Raw genomic sequence first — 18,512 nt, forward strand, 5'->3', positions numbered from 1 at the left:
AGGGATTTAGGATTAATTTTCGGTGTGGGTCTCAAGGAGTATCTAGAAAAAAGAAAAGGCTAAAAATGAACAAGAGAAGGTGCCTAGATTCCCCAAGACATATGGAAGTTAACGCAAAGTTTATTTTTAGCGCTTTATGTTTTCACTATTTTTCATTATTTAAATTAAATACTGATTTATTATTTTATCTTGTATTAATTAAGCAAACCAAACCTTAAAAAAATATACTATTAACATCAGGCGTAACATTACAAGTCTTCGAAAGGACTACCGATCCGGGGTATATACTAATCTTTGTCATGTTCGTGTAGTATCCTAGTGATCCAAGTAGCACTGGACTTACCCCAATGAGCGATTTATTCTTACCTCCATGGGAAAGCGCTCGCCATCAATAGTGTGTTCTGATCCCTGCTTGCTGTCAGAGCCCCAATGAAAATGAAGTTGTAGAAATTTGTACTTGTCGTCTAATCCACCTTTCGTGAAGTATATTTCATCTTTGATTCCCGGAGTTATTTGAACTGAAAGAGATAAGAATTATTTAATACAAAAAATCACCGACTTGGAAGAAAATAATCCATTTTAAGATGCCTCAATATAACTGTTATTTAAAAAAGAGAAAACATATTTGCTGACCAAAATTCTACCAGATACATATTAGTATAAAGAGTGAAACATTAAAAGGCTATTTTACCAATCTACCGTAGAGGTGTAGTTTCGACTAGTAAGACGATTCTTGTTCTCACATTTTGTCAGCTATAAATCATGATCAGACGTTGTTGCCAGTCGATGAGAACAAAATGATTCATCTGTTTTCATATTATAAAAATAAATTTCTTATCAGAATAACAAAATATGTTATTTAAAAGTAACGTTATCTGTTTTTCTTTTAATAATATTTTGCAAGGGATATTAATTTATATCTTTGGCATAATAAATAAAATATCGGAATTTAACGAAAGATTCCTCCCACCACAAATATCCTCTGCGCAAACAGTTTACGATGGCATATTCAATCACATTTTGTCAAATGATTTTTAGCATTTGAAAGAAAGAGACATCCTTTAGAACAATATGTTGTGAAATTTATAAAAAAATATCATTATCATTAAGTTCAAGGTGTCTCAAATAGAGCTATCACGCTACCAGATTAGAACTATCACTTACTTCCAGTTCTGTTGCAAAAATGAATCCAGATGTCACCAAATCATGTGTACGGCTTTAGGTACTAATGTTGTATAATATGACACTGTGAAGGTTTAGTGCCGGAAGTTCAAAAACAAGGACTATGACATTCAAGAAGCAAAGCGCTTTGGCCGGCCTACTGATGATGATGAGACCCATCTGCGAGAACCTTTGGGAGAAGATAAATATTCAACCATTTGAGAGCTTGCTAAATAGTTAGACATTAGTGCCTGTGAGAACACAGAATTCTCACAGTGAACACGGTGGCATTATCGATTCTTGAATCGTTATCGTGCCCTACCACGTGCGTCGCAGTGGATAAAAACTGGAAGGACTGGATTTGTCTTTTTTTTTTCTGTTCTTGTACTAAGAAAGCTGCATAAATTAATATAAGAACTCAGGTAAACTTTACTGGTTATGCTGCGAGGTAAAATTTTCCTGTGCTGTGATTCAACGTGTATAATCCTGATAACTGGATTTTTCGAAGTGACGACCATGTGTGCCAAATTCAAGCACATCTACAAGAAATCTTCTCTCTTCTCTCGCGAATAAGTGTACCGCCTATTAATTAAGCTTCTTGCAAGATGCTGATAAGTAGTGTGTCATCGATGCTTTAGGATTAGGAATTACAGTATACAGTAAGAAAATGAACGCTGTGAGAGTCCCATAGGACTAACGAGTAGGACATGCTGAAAGGCATTCATGAATGTTGTTTTTTTGTAACGTATATAATTCTAGGCTAATCAAGAAAAGTTTGTTTTGTGATTTAATAAATGTATATTTGAAAGAGAACTACTGACTCATGCATGCCTTATTGGGTAAGTCATTTTATTCTTATTATTAAAGATCATGCAATGTACTAACCACTAAATTTTAGTTTAACTATTTGCGCGGAATTAATTCGCATTTGATACTCTTAGTTGATTAGTATCGTTACTCTTACTTGATTAGTATCGTTACTTTTATACGATCACGGCCAACAACACCACAGTGCCATGTCCATCAATCGCGCTATGCATAAACTTGACGTCCAAGTTCAATCGCTGAGTGCAGCATGGACTGACTCAACCAGATAAAGACAGACTTGTTTCAGCCTGCACTAATCTGCTCGAATATCAATGCAAGGACAAAATTCTGGACCGGATCATCATTTGTGACTGTGAAAAGTGGGCTGACATCAACAACACAGGCCGAAAACGGGCTTGTTCTGCGCCTGGTGAGCCTGTCAGCAGCGTTGCAAAGCACAATTTGGCTAACAAAAAGATCATACTTTGTATCTGGTGGGATTGCTTGGTATTATTCATAAAGAGTATCTGGAAAAAGCTTGACGTTGATATCAAGGAAAAACGTGGATTTGAGTTTCGGCGCAAAAAGGTAATGTTCCGTCAAGATAATGCAAGACCATATGTGTCTGCATTCATTGGATGGACTTTTGTACGGACATTATTGTACGGACTCGAATGGTATGTTTTAACCCCGACATCGCGTCTTCGGACTTCTACTTTCTTTCACACCTACAGCTTGATCTTGCTGGTGCTATCTTCCATCCAGCACAGGACGTCCAAAATGAGGTTGATCTGTTTTTGGACTCGCGGCCACCAAATTTCTGGGCCGAAGGCTTTGAAAAGCTGCCCAAACATTGGCAGAAAATCAGATTTTAGTTGTGATTAGTACTTGTACAACTGGTACAGCCTTTCATGCTTTTTTTCTAACTTTATTAAGAACTTTATTTTACTGAAAACTTCCGCTACAACCAGATACGTCTACAACACCATATACAATGCATCTGCAAAGTTTTAGGTATTAATTTCTTTCAACGAATTCCAACACACTTGCCAAACGATCGTTAACAGCATTTATTACTATGACATCTCAACTTTCTTTTATCAAAATATCGTCTGTTTATGAAATGAATTTTGTATATAGATAATATTTTGTTTTAATCAAATGAACAATTACTATCATATATTCGAAAGATGAGCAAAGAATGGTAATAATTGTTTACTCTAAAGCAGAGAAAAACAGTAATATAAACATCTGAAATCTTTTGTAGGGTATAATGGAATTAAGCATTAACAAGATCTACTACGCGCTATCCTCGCGATGACGACGAAGATTTGATATAAACCCCGAAACAGTCTCTATTCGCCTTCTTGAGCGGAACATAAAATAGAAAATGTTCGAAAATTGTTCCTAAAAAATTGTCAGAAAGATATTTTTTTGGGGGGGGGCGGGAGAAGGAAGTAGAAAAAATTCGTTTTCGTTTTTTTGTTTCTCAAATATTGACTGCAAAGCAGAAAAGAAATGGAATTTCTGTATGTCAGCATAATGATTCAAACGGCAGATTTAATTTAAATTTTTATTTTCTTCAAACAAATTGTGATTTTATTTTGTTTATGATCCTCTAAAAATACTGCGATCGTTTTCTTGGGTAGGACAAGATTTATCACGGCCACAGTAAGTTCCATTTCAGAAATCTAGAGTAAAGACCTTCTTGGTGGCCTTATTTGATAAGAAAGGGTTCATTTACAAGAAAGGATTTCTTTAAGAGTAGACAGTCAATTCTGTATTTTATAAAGATGAAATGGACAAGAAAAAGATCATAAATCCTAGCAGTCCCTTTATAAGATCTTACTCTCCTTAGCCGCATAAACTCTATTAGATCCCATTAAAAGAAATCCCATGGATTACTATCCGGGATATGCAGGAGCCACTATCTCCTACCTTCGTAACTTCCAGGAGACCGATATAGCATTAAAATCGCATTAAACATCTCATACAGGAAATCAAGAACAATAATTGCAGGATGTCGGCGTATCTCTTGATTTTAATATTTACGATCATGAGTTACTTAAGATGACAGATATTACTAGGTTCTTCATTTTAAGGAACAGTAATTAGAAACTTTTCCACCTCCCTTCTATGTCGTCACATAAGTTGCTCTACCTTGAGAACAAAGAACCCTTTATCACTTAACTTGAACTAAATTCAGTAATATTTTATAAAGATTCGTTTAGTTTTTTTAACTAGTTAATTTTACGTAAATTTGTTTTGCTGTCTTTCTCGCTTTCCGTTTTCCTGCCAGAATGCAAATTTCTAGTTTCAAATGACTAGAGTCTATTCAAATGACGGAGAAAGGAGATTGTATTTAAAAGAAGGTTTTAGACAGTAGAATCAGAGCGTGTTCCGCCTGCTGAAGGCAGCGTTTGCTAATCGATTCTCTTGACAGCAGTATATCTGCGGCGTTGCGTTATTCTCGCCATTAGTCTTGAAACGCCGACATCGGGTCAGAGTCAACTTGTGCGATTCTCTTTGTAGCCGTAGGACTAACTTACATTTTATTTAGTTAAATCCGTTACTTTTGATTTCAGCTATAAATGCTGGCTGTTCTGTAAGCGCCAGTCGTACCTTCTTATAACTTTGAGTCAAATAAAAGGGTCTTTTACAACCTTCATATGTTTCTGTTGTAATTAAAAGACCTAGCGATAATTTTTATAATGAGTTTTCGTACCTTTGATGCTACTAAAAATCACGAAACTTTATAATTTCCTTTTTCTAAAATTTCCATAAAAACCTTCCGAGAATATTTGCAGTCAACGACTGAAATAAGTGGATTTTCGCTGGACGGAAGGGGGGCAGACATTTCCCGAGGCTTAATCCTTATTATCTGAGGAGTCTCAATCTGCGTCCCGCTCTTTACATGATTATCAAAATTTGTTCAGCTGTCGAGTTAGGTATGGTTAAATTTCCTTCGTTGTCCTCTCCAAAATTTTTATAAACCTTATATGTTTTTGATCCTTTATTCCTTTTTATTTGCTTTGGACATTGTTTTGCCCATAACTTTGGTGATATGTATAGATTCATTTTGTTCAGCAGTCGTAGTGTCTTCAAGTGCAGTAAACGTACTTCCAATATCAATAGAATTATTAACCATTGAGTTAGGGCTATGAGGACGCTTAAAGTATTTTACTAGAGTTTTTCAATTCATTCCTTCAATACTAATGAAAGTGTCACTAAGAGATATAGGATGTAAATTGATCGTATTCAAGCTTAAACTCTAAAGCTTAAGAAGGAGTTCAGGTGTCGTAGAAAATAAGAAATCTATGAATTTAGTCAGAAAAGGGAAATCTAATTCCTCTTCAAGCGAAAGCTGCTCATTACTGTCCTTACTTTCCTTTAACAGAGTAAATTCAAGAAAAAATTTCTAAATGCTATATTTAAACTAATTTAAGCCTATTTGCAAAAGCCAATCAAAATTCAACAAAAATAAAAATATTCCTGTCTAAAATCCAGTCATAACCAAAATCAAAAATGCATCCAAAACAATAATCACTTACCTGTATAAAGCAGATTCTACATATTCCCTTCCGAAAATGAATAATCCAAAGAAAAGTAAATCACAAATGTCCAGAAGCAAGATCGCAGTCCAGTTAACGAAAAGTCCGAATAACAACAGTTCACTGAAAAAGTGCCGCCGACGTTAAATTGAAACTAACTTTTATCGCTCATAGGCAATTTGGAAACAGCTACATTCAACTCCGATAAGTCCAACAATACGCGTTTTTAACATTCAGTTTATGATATTAAAAATTCTCCTGTGTGAACGTTATAACATTTCATCCGCCAAACTGTTTATTGAAGCCTAAGAAGTTAGAATTTTGCTTTGCTCAACTTTCTTGTAAGAGTAGGCCTAAAACTTTGTAGATGCACTACACATTGCAAAATAAGTATGTTACAGTTTACATCGGTTAATTAGATTATTAAATAAATAACAGAAAGATCTGAATTACTGAGAACAGCATTTGTTGCTCTTAAGTCGTTCAGTTTGTTATGCAATAAAAAATGAATTAAGTTTGACAAAATAAGCAAAAGTTCCCAAATTCCATGCTGTGGCAACCCTTGGATGCTTCTAGATTATTTGTACTCTTCTCATCCACCAATTTTCCCAAGACAGTTTCTTTTTTTTTTTTTTTTTTATGTTTAGCGAAAATAATACACCTAGTTCGAAGATTAAAGTGTTAATAGTTCAAATACAAAAGATGCTAGTTCATATATTTTGAGATGCAAAAGTAGGCGTCAAATAATAGAAATATTTAAAATTTTGCTTTGAAAATTTAGTTGCCTGAGAATGAAAACTTTTTTAAAACAAAGTACATTTATAAAAGGAAGTTTGTCGTAATTGATAAACGTTTTATTTTGCAGAAAATATTGATTGTGTTTTGTGGAAAAAATAAAATCATTCATTTGGCAATAGCAATTTCATAGATGCACCTAAGAGTTTATGAGTATTGTTCGCAGAAAATGAGGAAATTGTTTTGCAGAAAATTTAGGCAGTGTCACGTGAGCTCAAAATATCATTGGTGGTCTCATGCCACCATTAAAACATGTTTTAAGACAAATAGAATTTTCTGCTATATTGAAATTACTCAGAACAAATAAAAAGCACAATACACATTAAGTAAAACAATAATAAAAAAGAGAGAATTATTTACTTGTGTGTCCATTATTTTCGATCTTTGCATCTTCAAGCTCGTTCTCATAGTTCTCGAAATCGAACTTGCCTAAATTTTGGTTGACATCTAAATCGTCTGGTTCTATATCGATGGGAGATTGCCTATCACTTCCACACTTTTTAAACATCATAGGCCAATTGTTCGGACCTGAAAAGCAATAATATATTTATTCAGACAAAAGACAAATTATAAGTTATAGCGACATTTTAAGATTCACCAAAAAGAACAAAATCCTCAAGGATGATGGAAGTTCGTCAAAATAATTATACTTATGTCAAGGCAATGACTGTGGTAATCATACATATTAGATGACGTACAGTTGATAACACTTGAGCGCAAATGTGCACTAATATATTAAAAGTTCTCAGACTAGCTCTGTAGCGTGCCAAGAAATAGTAGTATAAAGTACTGATAGGGTCCATACTGACTCTCATTCTTGATAAGACTGTGTGCCAAAAACCAAAGCTGTGTTAACATTAGGAATTAATGTGGCGTTGTTATTATAATCACGTATGTGTGTCAGTCTGCTAACACACATGGCATAGTTTCTAATCACCATGATTAGAAAGGTGGAACAACGAGCCACCTTTAACAACGTGAATTCTACGTTAAACTGAGCCACCTTTAGTGAGCAAACAGCCCGAGAGGCACGGAACACGTTTCGACAATGAGACGCATCAAAGGCTGAAAAACATCACTTGAAAACAATGAGCGATTTGAAAGACCTTCCAAGAGCATCACCCTCAAAAGTGTGAAGCGAATTTGAAACTTTTGCATCAAAGGCGATCAACGAAATTAGAGACGCTGTTATTCAATTAGTATGGGTCAAACGTAAGGTCTTGGAACATGTAGCGTGCATACTGGATTTTCCACAAGGACAATACACCCTGTCTCTAAACCTTTCTCGCTCGTGAATGTTTTGTTTCCAAAGCTGCTCTTCTCGTCATATTTAACTAATGCAGACGTCCTACTTTCCCCGACTGTAAGATACATTTGAAGACCATTTTCACACAATATAGTTTGCCAAGATCCACCTCAAATCTAAAAAAGATTATAGACTCGCTTATACAAAATAACTTCGAGGCTGCATTCAAGCAAGGGCAAGGGTGCTGGAATATGGCATCGCTTTTCAAGGTGACTATTCCTTAGGAGATAATGTTCAAAGTTAGGTACATAATACTGCTTTTATTATCAGAGCTAAAATCTTAAATTTTTTATCATCTGCCTTTAATGGTTACAGTGGTTCAAAAATCCCATTGTCTTCCATGGTGTATTTCTGCTTATTCATTGCTATTAGATGATTGTGTACCACTTCGTGACACTATTTGAATATTTTCTTGTGTGGTGGTTCCATAGTGTCGAGAAAGTAAGACCGTTGAATACTGGTAGTTCGAACCCTGTGCAGATCTTCGATAAAAAGTCCCTCTCCGAAGACAACTCTTCTTTTAGGCAGACATCCCTCTTGTGCTTCACCCTAATCTATTAATCGAATTAACCACCAGTGGCCGAGTACATAAAACTGTTGAACTGTAGTAATTCAACTTGAAAAGTTGATTTGCTGCATGGATTATTTTCATCATTTACTCCATCGTAAACACGAATTAGTTTTCCTCAGAAAGCTATCCACAAGGAAACTCCCTGAAGTTCTTCCTCGCGTGCCTTTCCATATTCAAATGAGCAATTAAAGACAAAACCATTTCATTCTATTTTGCTTTATTACATAATTAGATTGTATAACTTCCGCAATGTTTCCCTGTCAGCAATCTTATGAGCCAAGTGGATAAGATCACTGACAGCTGGCAGTTCAATGAAAATCAAACCTGCGAATGAGTTGGCAGGAGATTTTCCGTACATTTCCGTAACGTGAACATTTGTGTAACGTGAATACGAGACAATTTCCTTTAGAAAGTCTTTCGTCCGTCAGACAGATCTTCCTGTACTTTGCTTTAATCAATTAACCCAATTTAATCTAGCCATAAGGCATAATGCAATGTTTTATTTGGTAAAGCATACTCACTTTGCTAAGACAATTATACTGTGTATAGGTAATACCATATTAAAATGTTTTCCCGTGCACGTCCATTTCACCTGGCACAAATAGTGGGGATTTAACTTGTAGGGTTTATATTTATTTTAACTAACATTTATTTTAAGTTTAAACTATCTTTCCTGTCAAGCCTTACTTTCCCCTGGAATTGCCAATGCCAGAGTATGTAAATTTTAGTAGAACGCGCAAGGATTCAAATTATCAGCGGAAGTATTCTGAGTTAAATAGAAAGGAAACGAGTTCGAAAGTGTGCTTTCTTGCTTCACGAGCGTGGAGGTGCTAGTTAAAAATCGAAGAACCACGCGTTTCGGCCTGTGTGCTTGCCTCGGCAGTTTGTTAATTTTTCAACGTAATATTCAGAAGTTTGCTGAACTATCAGCGGTATTTTAGAACGCGGTGAGGTTAGTTACGTTTAGAGAGCCTCGCAGTTAGTCACTTGTTATTATCTCTTTTCAGTTTCTTATTTTTATTTTACCGCCGGGTCGGCGTAGTTTGTGAGCGTCAAGAGCACGCATTTGTAATTTCTAAAGTTGAATAAAAAGGGATTTAAACCCTTCTCAAGACTTTGGTCTATTTCCAGTTCTCAGCAGTCACCACTTTGTTGCGTGCAGGTTGGAAGCGCGCAACTTTACATTGGCGCCTGAACACTTGTCGAACTGAAATGGTCGAAAATTGGATGGAAGCTGCGGGACAACAACAAGAAATGGCAAGCCAATTGGAAGGATTTGGATACCTGGTCCAGACGATGAGAGCGTCAATAAAGCCAAACGTCAATTTCAACGGAAAAAATTCGGTGGCGATATTTCTAGAAGGCCTAGAAAATCACTTCCAGCTCTACCCTGTGCCTGAAAGACAAAAAGTTGCCATCGCCACATCTGCACTAAGAGGACAGGCCGCGCTATGGTGGAAGAATATAGGCAAATTTTTATTAGGGGAATTCGGAGGCCAGACATATACGAGTACATTTGAAAATTTCAAAAAATATTTATTAAAGGCCTTCCCCATAGTGAAAGATCGAGCAAGGCTAGAAGCCGAACACAGCTATGCACATATGGGGATACATGCTATCTGCCAGAAGTGTACGAAACACGCAGGTCCAAACTAAGCACACATCCGTCGGAATATGGACTGGGCATAAGGACTTTCCACTCATCAGCGTTAACCCCGCGCTTAGACGGACCAGGAGCCGTGCTTTATATAGACGGGTCAAAAATTGATAACGCTGTAGGCAGTGCCTATATAGCCTATATAAATGGAAACATAGCAAAGGAATGGAAGGGCCGTCTGGGCGCACAGAACTCAGTGTTCCAAGCGGAAGTAGTTGCCCTCACAAAGGCAGTGAAATGGGCAATTGACACACGGCAGAGTCGAGCTACGATATTTACTGACAGCCTGTCAAGCATTTATGCTATCAACAACCCTCTCCAGCGCTCCGCACTAATCTCGCACCTACAAGAAGTCCTCCGTCTACAAGAAAAGTCAATGAGAATCCAAATTTCCTGGGTGAAGGCGCACGCCGGAATCCAGGGAAATGAAGCAGCAGACGCTCTTGCCAAGGAGGCTGCCCAAAATGAGGAAACGGAGCAGATTCAGGTGCCCCTGCCACCCGGTCATGCCTAAAGAGGCAAATAGAGGAGTCCGCCATTGGAAACTGGCAGAATGAATGGGACCAAATCCCGCAAGGCCGCAGAGCATATGAGTTCCTGCCCAAGGTAGAGGTGGACCGGCTCATCTCAGCGCCCTACCTCACGCGATATATAATAGGCCAAGGCCCCTTTCCGACGTACTTTGCAGAAAGGGGTCTAGCAACAACTGATATGTGTGTTTGTGACAACTTGGGCTCACTAGACCATTATGTCACGGAGTGCCCCTTAACAGCAGAATGGCACATCAAATTCCCAACCACCAATGTTCTGCCTTTCAAACGCCTTCTCGTAAAACATCGAGGCACGCGGCAAAAGCTTAAAAGCATAATGGACAAGCTAGAAAAATGGGCATAGACCTCTGCAGGCCGGAATAGGGCACATGCAATAAACACAATTGGCATAACGATTTTCAAAGCTTACTAAAGTAGCTAAGACAGAAATGGTATGTGTATCCGTAGTATGGAAATGTAACTGTTTTTAGTTATCCACGAGCCGACGTGTCGTTAAAGGCTATTAGCACAGTAATGGACAGTTCACATATAATACTGTAGATGTAACGTGGCATGTATTGAGCACACATCTGTTAAGCGTCTTACAACTGTGAAGTCTAGATGGTTGCAGGGCCAGGGTAATACCCGAGTAGTCATAGAAAGCCGTCCGGGTGCCCTGTGCTGCTGTCACCTGTCACCTATATAGTTTTTATCAACGGAATATAGAAGAGTTGACGGACTTTATTCTGCGAAAAATTAAGCTGACGGATATGCTGTATGGCAAGAAACCCGACGCGGAGATTATTGAAATAATCTTACCAAGATTGTTACCTGCTGTTCAAGACTACTTCGAAATTAGAAACCCAAGCACATTGCAGGAGCTCTTCGAATTGGCGGTCAAGTTTCAAAATCGCCGAATAGCGGAAAAAGCTAGAGGAGCATCGTATTCTCAAAGTATCCGAAGGCAATCTTCAAATGAGCAGACCAGAAATGCAAACCGCTCTTATGGGGAAAAGAGCTATCAAGCTAACTCATCGAAGCTCGAAGGTCAAGGCCCAAAAAGGAAATTTGAAAACAACCGTCCGCGTACCCAGAAGGCAGAAGTTGAAAGGAAAGCTTTAAACGAATAGAGGAGCCTGTGAAAGCGAGGGTCCAGACCCCGGAAGTTTTGAAAAAACCCTCAAAAAGATACTTAAATACGGTCATCGTAAAGAACTCACAGTTACCAATTGTACAAGTCCTGGTTGGCGATGTACCAGTAGAAGCCCTCATCGATACAGAAGCAGAAGGTAATTTTATGAGTGATATTTTTTTTAAGAAGAATTTTAATAGGTTTCGATTATTTAAAAATAAAAACACAGAAACCATAGCAGCGCAGGGACAAACTTGTCATTGTATTGGAAAACTATCTTTAAAAACACAAGTTCAGAACGAAAGCCTTAAAGTATTAATTTTTGTAGTAAAAACTTGCAAAATCCACTTATTTTAGGTATGGAGATTTTAAGGGCCGCGAGGGCCAAACTCAATTTTCAGGAAAGTTCTATCGTGCTGGAGATGGATCGGAGGGTGGTGGAACCAGTGGAACAACCGCAAGTTGACCTTAGCCATTTGAATGACCATGAAAGTGAAGCCATCCAGCAAGTGGTGAGTACTTTTTCAAACTTGTTTTCAGAACGGCCTGGTAGTTGTCAAATAGTTACGCATGAGATACAGTTAACTGCCGACAAACCCTGTAGGACTAAACCTTATCGCTATGATAAACAAAAAGAGCAAATCATAGAAGAACATTTTCAGGAAATGTTAAAGAACAAAATAATAACGCCCATAAATAGGGAGTACGCGAGTCCAGTCGTACTATGTAGGAAAAAGAACGAATTTCCTCCTTCGATAAAAGGGCTTGGAGGTTTGCTATCGATTACAGAAAACTTAATAGTATTACTAAATTCCCAGTTTACCCTTTGCTGGTTATAGAGGAAATTATTAGAAAGATTAAATCTACAAGATACATGACTACTTTGTACTTAACGTCTGGCTACTATCAAATAGCTATGAGACCCAAAGACATACATAAAACCGCGTTTATAACAAAATCGGGCACTTATGCATTTTTACGCATGACCTTTGGGTTGTGTGGGGCCCCGTCAACATTCCAGAGAGCTACGGACATTGTTCTAAAACCTGTCCTAGGAAAATCGACTTTACTCTATCTAGATGATATAATTATAACGAGTAGTACGTTGGAACAACATATTAAAGATCTAGAAGAAGTTTTTAAATTATTAAAAGCGGCCGGTCTTACAATTAACGCCTCAAAATGCAAGTTCGCAACTAAAGAACTTAAATATCTGGGTTATAAAATTTCGCAAAAGGGTATAGAAACTCAAGATTCAAAAATAAAAGCAATCAAGAATTTCCCACCTCCCAACACCGCCAAGAAACTTTCTTCTTTTCTTGGTTATGTTCTTATTATCGGTCATTCATAAAAGATTTTGCTAATATTGTTGAACCCTTGTTAGTAATTAAAAGAAAGAAAAGTAAATTCACGTGGACAGCGGAAGCAAATACCGCTTTTGAAAGGTTAAAAGGAGCGCTCATCAGTGCCCCTGTTTTGAAATTCCCGGAGGGGGACGAAAACCTGGAAATTGCAGCAGATGCGTCGGACTATGCTGTGGGTGCGGTTCTTATGAAAAATGGCCATCCTTTGTCATTTTTTAGTAAAACGTTTAATTATACACAAAGGAATTATACAGCTACAGAGAGAGAAACATTAGCCGTATTAATGGCTGTACACAAATTTCGAGTTTATTTCGGCAAAGCGCCAGTAACAGTCTTTTCGGATCATGCGGCTGTTCGTAGACTTTACTCGGGGAAAAACCTAACGCCCAGGTTAATAAGATGGGCTTTAAAACTCCAAGAATATAATCTCATAATCAAATATAAACCGGGTAAGGAAAACAATGTAGCTGACGCACTTTCTCGTATAAAACTGGACGATGAAGGCAATGAACTTAAATGCGCTGTGTTGACTTCAAAAATTTTAGATTCTAGAGATACAATTATTGCTGAATTGAAAGCTGATCCTGAATTTGGAAGTATCTATGCATATTTGAAAGACCCCGAAAGCTTTGAGCACACAGATATCGATGCGATAAGAAATAGAGTAGAAAACTATGAAATAATAGATAATATATTATTTTATACGAAAACAACAGATGAAAATCTCGAGTACAAAACCAGTCATCCCAGCCTCGCTTCGATTAAGCATTTTGAAGGAATTACACGACGCGAAAACAGCGGGTCATTTAGGGGTCAGAAAGACTTAAAAGGGTACGCGAGGCGGTATATTTCCCGCAATTATACAAAATAGTAACTGCGTATGTCAGGTCCTGCAATCAATGTCAGTTAATAAATGATATTAATTACAGCCCGGCCGGGTACTTAAATAGCATTCGCGCTACATTTCCGAATGAAATTTTAGGCATAGATCTTCTTGGTCTTTTCCCCCAGAGTGAGTTAAATAAAAATCGTTTTCTTTTAGTAATTGTAGATCATTTTTCAAAATGGACAGAAATTGTTCCACTTAAATGCGCGTCAGCCAAAACAGTCGCAGATGCATTCTTACGCAGATACATTTTAAAATACGGTGCACCGATAAAAGTCATTAGCGATAACGGTAAACAATTCGTTAGCCAAATATTTGAAAACATATGCACTGGACTTGGAATACGCCATATCAAAATGGTTCCGTATAGACCACAGGCAAACATAGCAGAAAGAGTTAATAAAAACATTGTAAAAATAATTCGAAGTTATGTTAGCACACATCACAAGCGCTGGGATGGCTACATAAATGAGTTAGCTTATGCTTTAAGAACGGCAAATCACGATACTACGGGAAAAACTCCAGCAGAATTATTTTTAAGACGGAAGTTAATTACGCCTTTAGATAAGTTATTCTTTGTGCAACAAAGAGAGCAAGAATTTAAAGAGAAAGATGTGCAAACACTTATTGAGCAGGCGGTTAAAAGCTCGGATACGGCAAGAAATAGACAAAAGTTATATTATGATAGAAAACGCCGTGAAGCAGATTTTAAAGTTGGGGATAAAGTGTTGAAGCGGAAATTTTCTTTATTAAGTGCCCCAGACAAGTGCCCCAGACTGCAAAGTTACCTCCAAAATTTGAAGGCCCCTATGTAATTCAGGAAATCAAGGGAGTCGTATTGTACCTTACGAGAGAACGAGAGAGTGGAGGTCTGTAAAGCAAGTCCCGACCAGGTGAAAAAATATTATAATCAAAATGATTTTGAAATCCTTAAAAGTTTCTTGCAGGACTCAAGCGTAAAAGAAGTAGAAGGTCCAGAAGTAACGTCACCCGTTCCACCACCCAAGAAGCAGAGAACTGAAGAGAAACATAGCCCTTCTACAAGTCATGCGACGGTACCGAAAAGAAGAAATTAAAACGGTCAGACTCCAGCATTTAAGAAATACAAGAAAGCAAAGCCGCCGCTTAAAGAAACTTTGGTAAAGAGGAAAACACCACTTATAACGTATCGCAGTAGAAATTCTACATCGAGGAGAACGCTTCCAGGGCCAGAGAGTCAGGTGCAAACGAGGCCGCCGTTCCCGAGAACGAAAAGACAGCAGGAGGAACGAAAAGACCACAACCAACAGAAGAAATTCAAGCATGATTCCAGACCGGAGGACTCCAAGACCAGCCGTCCAGGGGCAAAACGGAACAGACAGCAACCCGACGACTACCACTCCAAGAGGCCAGCATGCAGAGGGCGAAAAAGAAAAAGCAACGTGGACGACACTCGAAGGACCTTAAGGAGACGACTGACGTCGATGAAACCTATAACGTGGGAGCAGTTCTGCCAGAAGAGGATGTCGGAGTTCCAATCATCGAAAACTCAAAGATAAGTTAAAAATCTTCTATAAAATTTTTTTTCTTTTGTTCCGAAATGTTATGCGTAAATAAGAAGTTCTATGTTTTGACGGAAGTCAATGTGTCTCGGTTGAGACTTAGTTTTGTTTTACTTTATTTAGCTAAGGCAAAAAGTATTATTTTCTTTAAGTATAAAATCTAAGAACAAGCAGTTTCTGTTGGTCGAAAGACTAATTCTGTTATATTAAAGCCAAAATTTGGCCGAAGATAAAAATAACTTCGTATTCTTGTATTAATAAGAACTTTAGTTTCAGTGCCGCCAGGTTGGCGAAGAATGAGTAAAGTAAAAATTTATTTTTCTCTTATTCATTTTATGGTAAATCGTAAAAATCATATGTATTAGAATTTTGTAAATATACGTAAATACTTGAAAGTTATGTAAAAGTAGAATTTAGTGTAGAAGCATAAATATTTAGATGCTAAAAGTAAATGCTCAAAAGCAATGAATTCAAATTTAAGTATTAAACTGTAGATAAAATCATGCTTTAGAGCGAAAGCCTGCATGTCTAAAGATGAATGAGGGGAAATTTAGAATGAATGTGTTTTGTAGGGTTCTCCACCTACACTTCAATTTTAAGAATGTTAAAGTAGCTCATCGAGTTGTAGAATTTCGAGTAAGGTGTGTCTATTTGGTCGTTGAATTGTAACAAATCATTGTGGTTAGGGGAAGTGTTGCAATACTAAAATACGAATATTCCCGTTTGACACCACACATGGTGGAGAGCCAGGGTAAAGTTAAATTCATGTTTGAATACTTGAATGAATGTGAATTAAGCAGTAACTAAGGAAAATAAATCGTTCAAAAACAAGAACTTATTCATTGTCAAGAAAGTGTAAATTATAATGTATTTAGAAAGATACTGATACTTATTCCTTCCAGATGCTGGAAGGAAGAGAACAGATTGATTGCTGAAGTCCAGGAAAGGTTGCTGTAAGAAGAGAGAATTAAATAAGTATCTACAGAAATTTATTCTACATTTTGTGAGATAACAGATTTTTTTTTTATGTAAACGAGGCTCTTAAAATTTAGTTCAGAATTGTGGAAACTTTTCAACAGGTCGTTTCTAGGACCTGCTTCCAAGTTTACCAAATTCTGGCAGCGGCAAATGTATGGTTTATATTTATTTTAACTAACATTTATTTTAAGTTTAAACTATCTTTCTTGTCAAGCCTTACTTTCCCCTGGAATTGCTAGTGTCAGAGTATGTAAATTTTAGTAGAACGCGCAAGGATTCAAATTGTCAGCGGAAGTAATCTGAGTTAAATAGAAGGGAAACGAGTTCGAAAGTGTGCTTTCTTGCTTCACGAGCGTGAAGGTGGCTAGTTAGAAATTGAAGAACCATGCGTTTCGGCCTGTGTGCTTGCCTCGGCAGATTGTTAATCTTTCAACGTAATATTCAGAAGTTTGCTGAATTATCAGCGGTATCTTATAACGCGGTGAGGTTAGTTACGCTTAGAGAGCCTCGTAGTTAGTCACTTGTTACTATTCCTTTCTTAGTTTCTTATTTTTTATTTTATCGCCGGGTCGGCGTAGTTTGTGAGCGTCAAGAGCACGCATTTGTAATTTCTAAAGTTGAATAAAAAGGGATTTAAACCCTTCTGAAGACTTTGTCTACTTTCCAGTTCTTAGCAGTCACCACTATTGTTGCGTGCAGGTTGGAAGCGCGCAACATTACAAACTAAAGCGAACAGATTTCTTCGAAGCCATTTCAGAACAAGATTTATTTGGCAACAAATGACTACGAAAAGTTGGCACTTTTCTATTAACGATTGGCTGATATTTTAAAATTCATCTCAGTCTGATGTTTCACAATCCGCATCCACAATTCCTTGAAGCTTAATAGTACTTCTTACTTGAAGCAATCAATACAATATTTTTTTATTAATATTTCTTTGCACAAAGTAACAAAACAATCATATATTTAGAGAGTATTAACATTTTAAAAGATTTTACTTATCCTCTTTCCTGAGTATCCTACACAACTGAGCAACTGTTTAGCAATCATTCGATCCATTTCGCTTGTTTGCGTTTTTATTTTCTTTATTGTCAAATAATTTTCTTTCTACAATTATCCTAAAGAAGTTACTCTTTTTTTTTCTTATTTTCCAAAGTGATCCATTTTAAATTCTGTTTATGATTTGATCCGACTGTATTTTCCTAAATTTGAAACGTTAGAATAAAAAGAGAAAAATTCTTTTAAATATCGATTGCTTTCATTAATTGAATGAGGTTTGAGGAACGTAGGTTCGTGTTTTCTAGATATAATTCCAGAACTCATGATTATTTGACTGTAAAAAAGTATTTATATTCTCCTTCCCCAAAATTGTCTCCTTGATATCACAGAGTTGTAGAAGCGAAATTCATGTCTCTTAATTACAAAATATGATAATATTGCAAGAATCCGGTGCCAGGATCATCAGCAGGTAGGATGCTATACAAAAATCCGGAACTGTTTTTTATGTTTAGATTTACTATATTCTTTAGCTATTGGTTATTTATTCATCCGTTACGGCGATCCACACCTTTCATGCAGCTTCGGATTCTAAATAGCGTGTTTGAAATAATGAAACAAGACTGGTAGTTTTCTCTCTAGAAAAGTCCGTGTAACAGAAATGGCTGGAAATCAAGTTAAAGAAACATCCATTAAAAACTAGTCATCAATAAAAGATTTCGAAGCTAGAATCAGGCAAAACCATGGATAGTAAAAATGACAATGAAACTGTGATTACAGTTGAAAAAGACTAGAATCTTCTGGTAACAGGTATTACTTTCGGAGAACATGTAAAATATGATACCAATATACTGCAGTTAAAGAATAGTTTACGTTCATAGGATTTATAGGATCAACGCTGCTCAGAATCGAAAAGGCACAAAATCGACATTGCGTGAGATCGAAACTTGATTGGCGTCGACAAAGAGTGAAATGGAACTGGCACAGGACAGCCATTAGCTATCGGAGTCCGTAACTAATATGGGTCATATGCCGGTAAAAAAAGAAATTATGATGAATTAATGGGGAGATTATTGAATATTTGTCGATTGACACTGCGTAGGATCCTCGCAGGATTAACATCGGCACTTCGTAAAACCGATAGTGGCTTGCCGTTAATACTGGCATACATGGACAAGGTTTATAATTAGAGAAAAAACGCATAATCGGGGGGGCAGAATACGATTAAGTTATTGAT

The 18,512-nt window shown here is 37.0% G+C and overlaps 1 protein-coding gene and 1 long non-coding RNA gene across 2 annotated transcripts in view; one reads left to right on the forward strand and one right to left on the reverse strand.

Annotated features, from left to right (window-relative positions):
- Positions 1 to 18,512, reverse strand: part of LOC118188671 (carbonic anhydrase 2-like) — a 217,222-nt gene that overhangs the window by 45,362 nt on the left and 153,348 nt on the right. The window contains exons 3-4 of the mRNA XM_085815726.1: positions 6,675 to 6,842; positions 367 to 518 (exon numbers count right to left, since the gene is read on the reverse strand). Of these exons, the coding sequence (XP_085671852.1) occupies positions 367 to 518; positions 6,675 to 6,842 (320 nt within the window). The remainder of the gene's footprint in view (positions 1 to 366; positions 519 to 6,674; positions 6,843 to 18,512) is intronic.
- LOC146997745 (uncharacterized) overlaps positions 1 to 18,512 on the forward strand; it is a 207,223-nt gene that overhangs the window by 14,014 nt on the left and 174,697 nt on the right. The window lies entirely within an intron of this gene.

This window comes from Stegodyphus dumicola, chromosome 4, assembly GCF_044657685.1.
Source record: "Stegodyphus dumicola isolate Sdum_Otavi_A_Nest chromosome 4, ASM4465768v1".
In the NCBI taxonomy this organism is placed as follows: Eukaryota; Metazoa; Arthropoda; class Arachnida; order Araneae; family Eresidae; genus Stegodyphus; species Stegodyphus dumicola.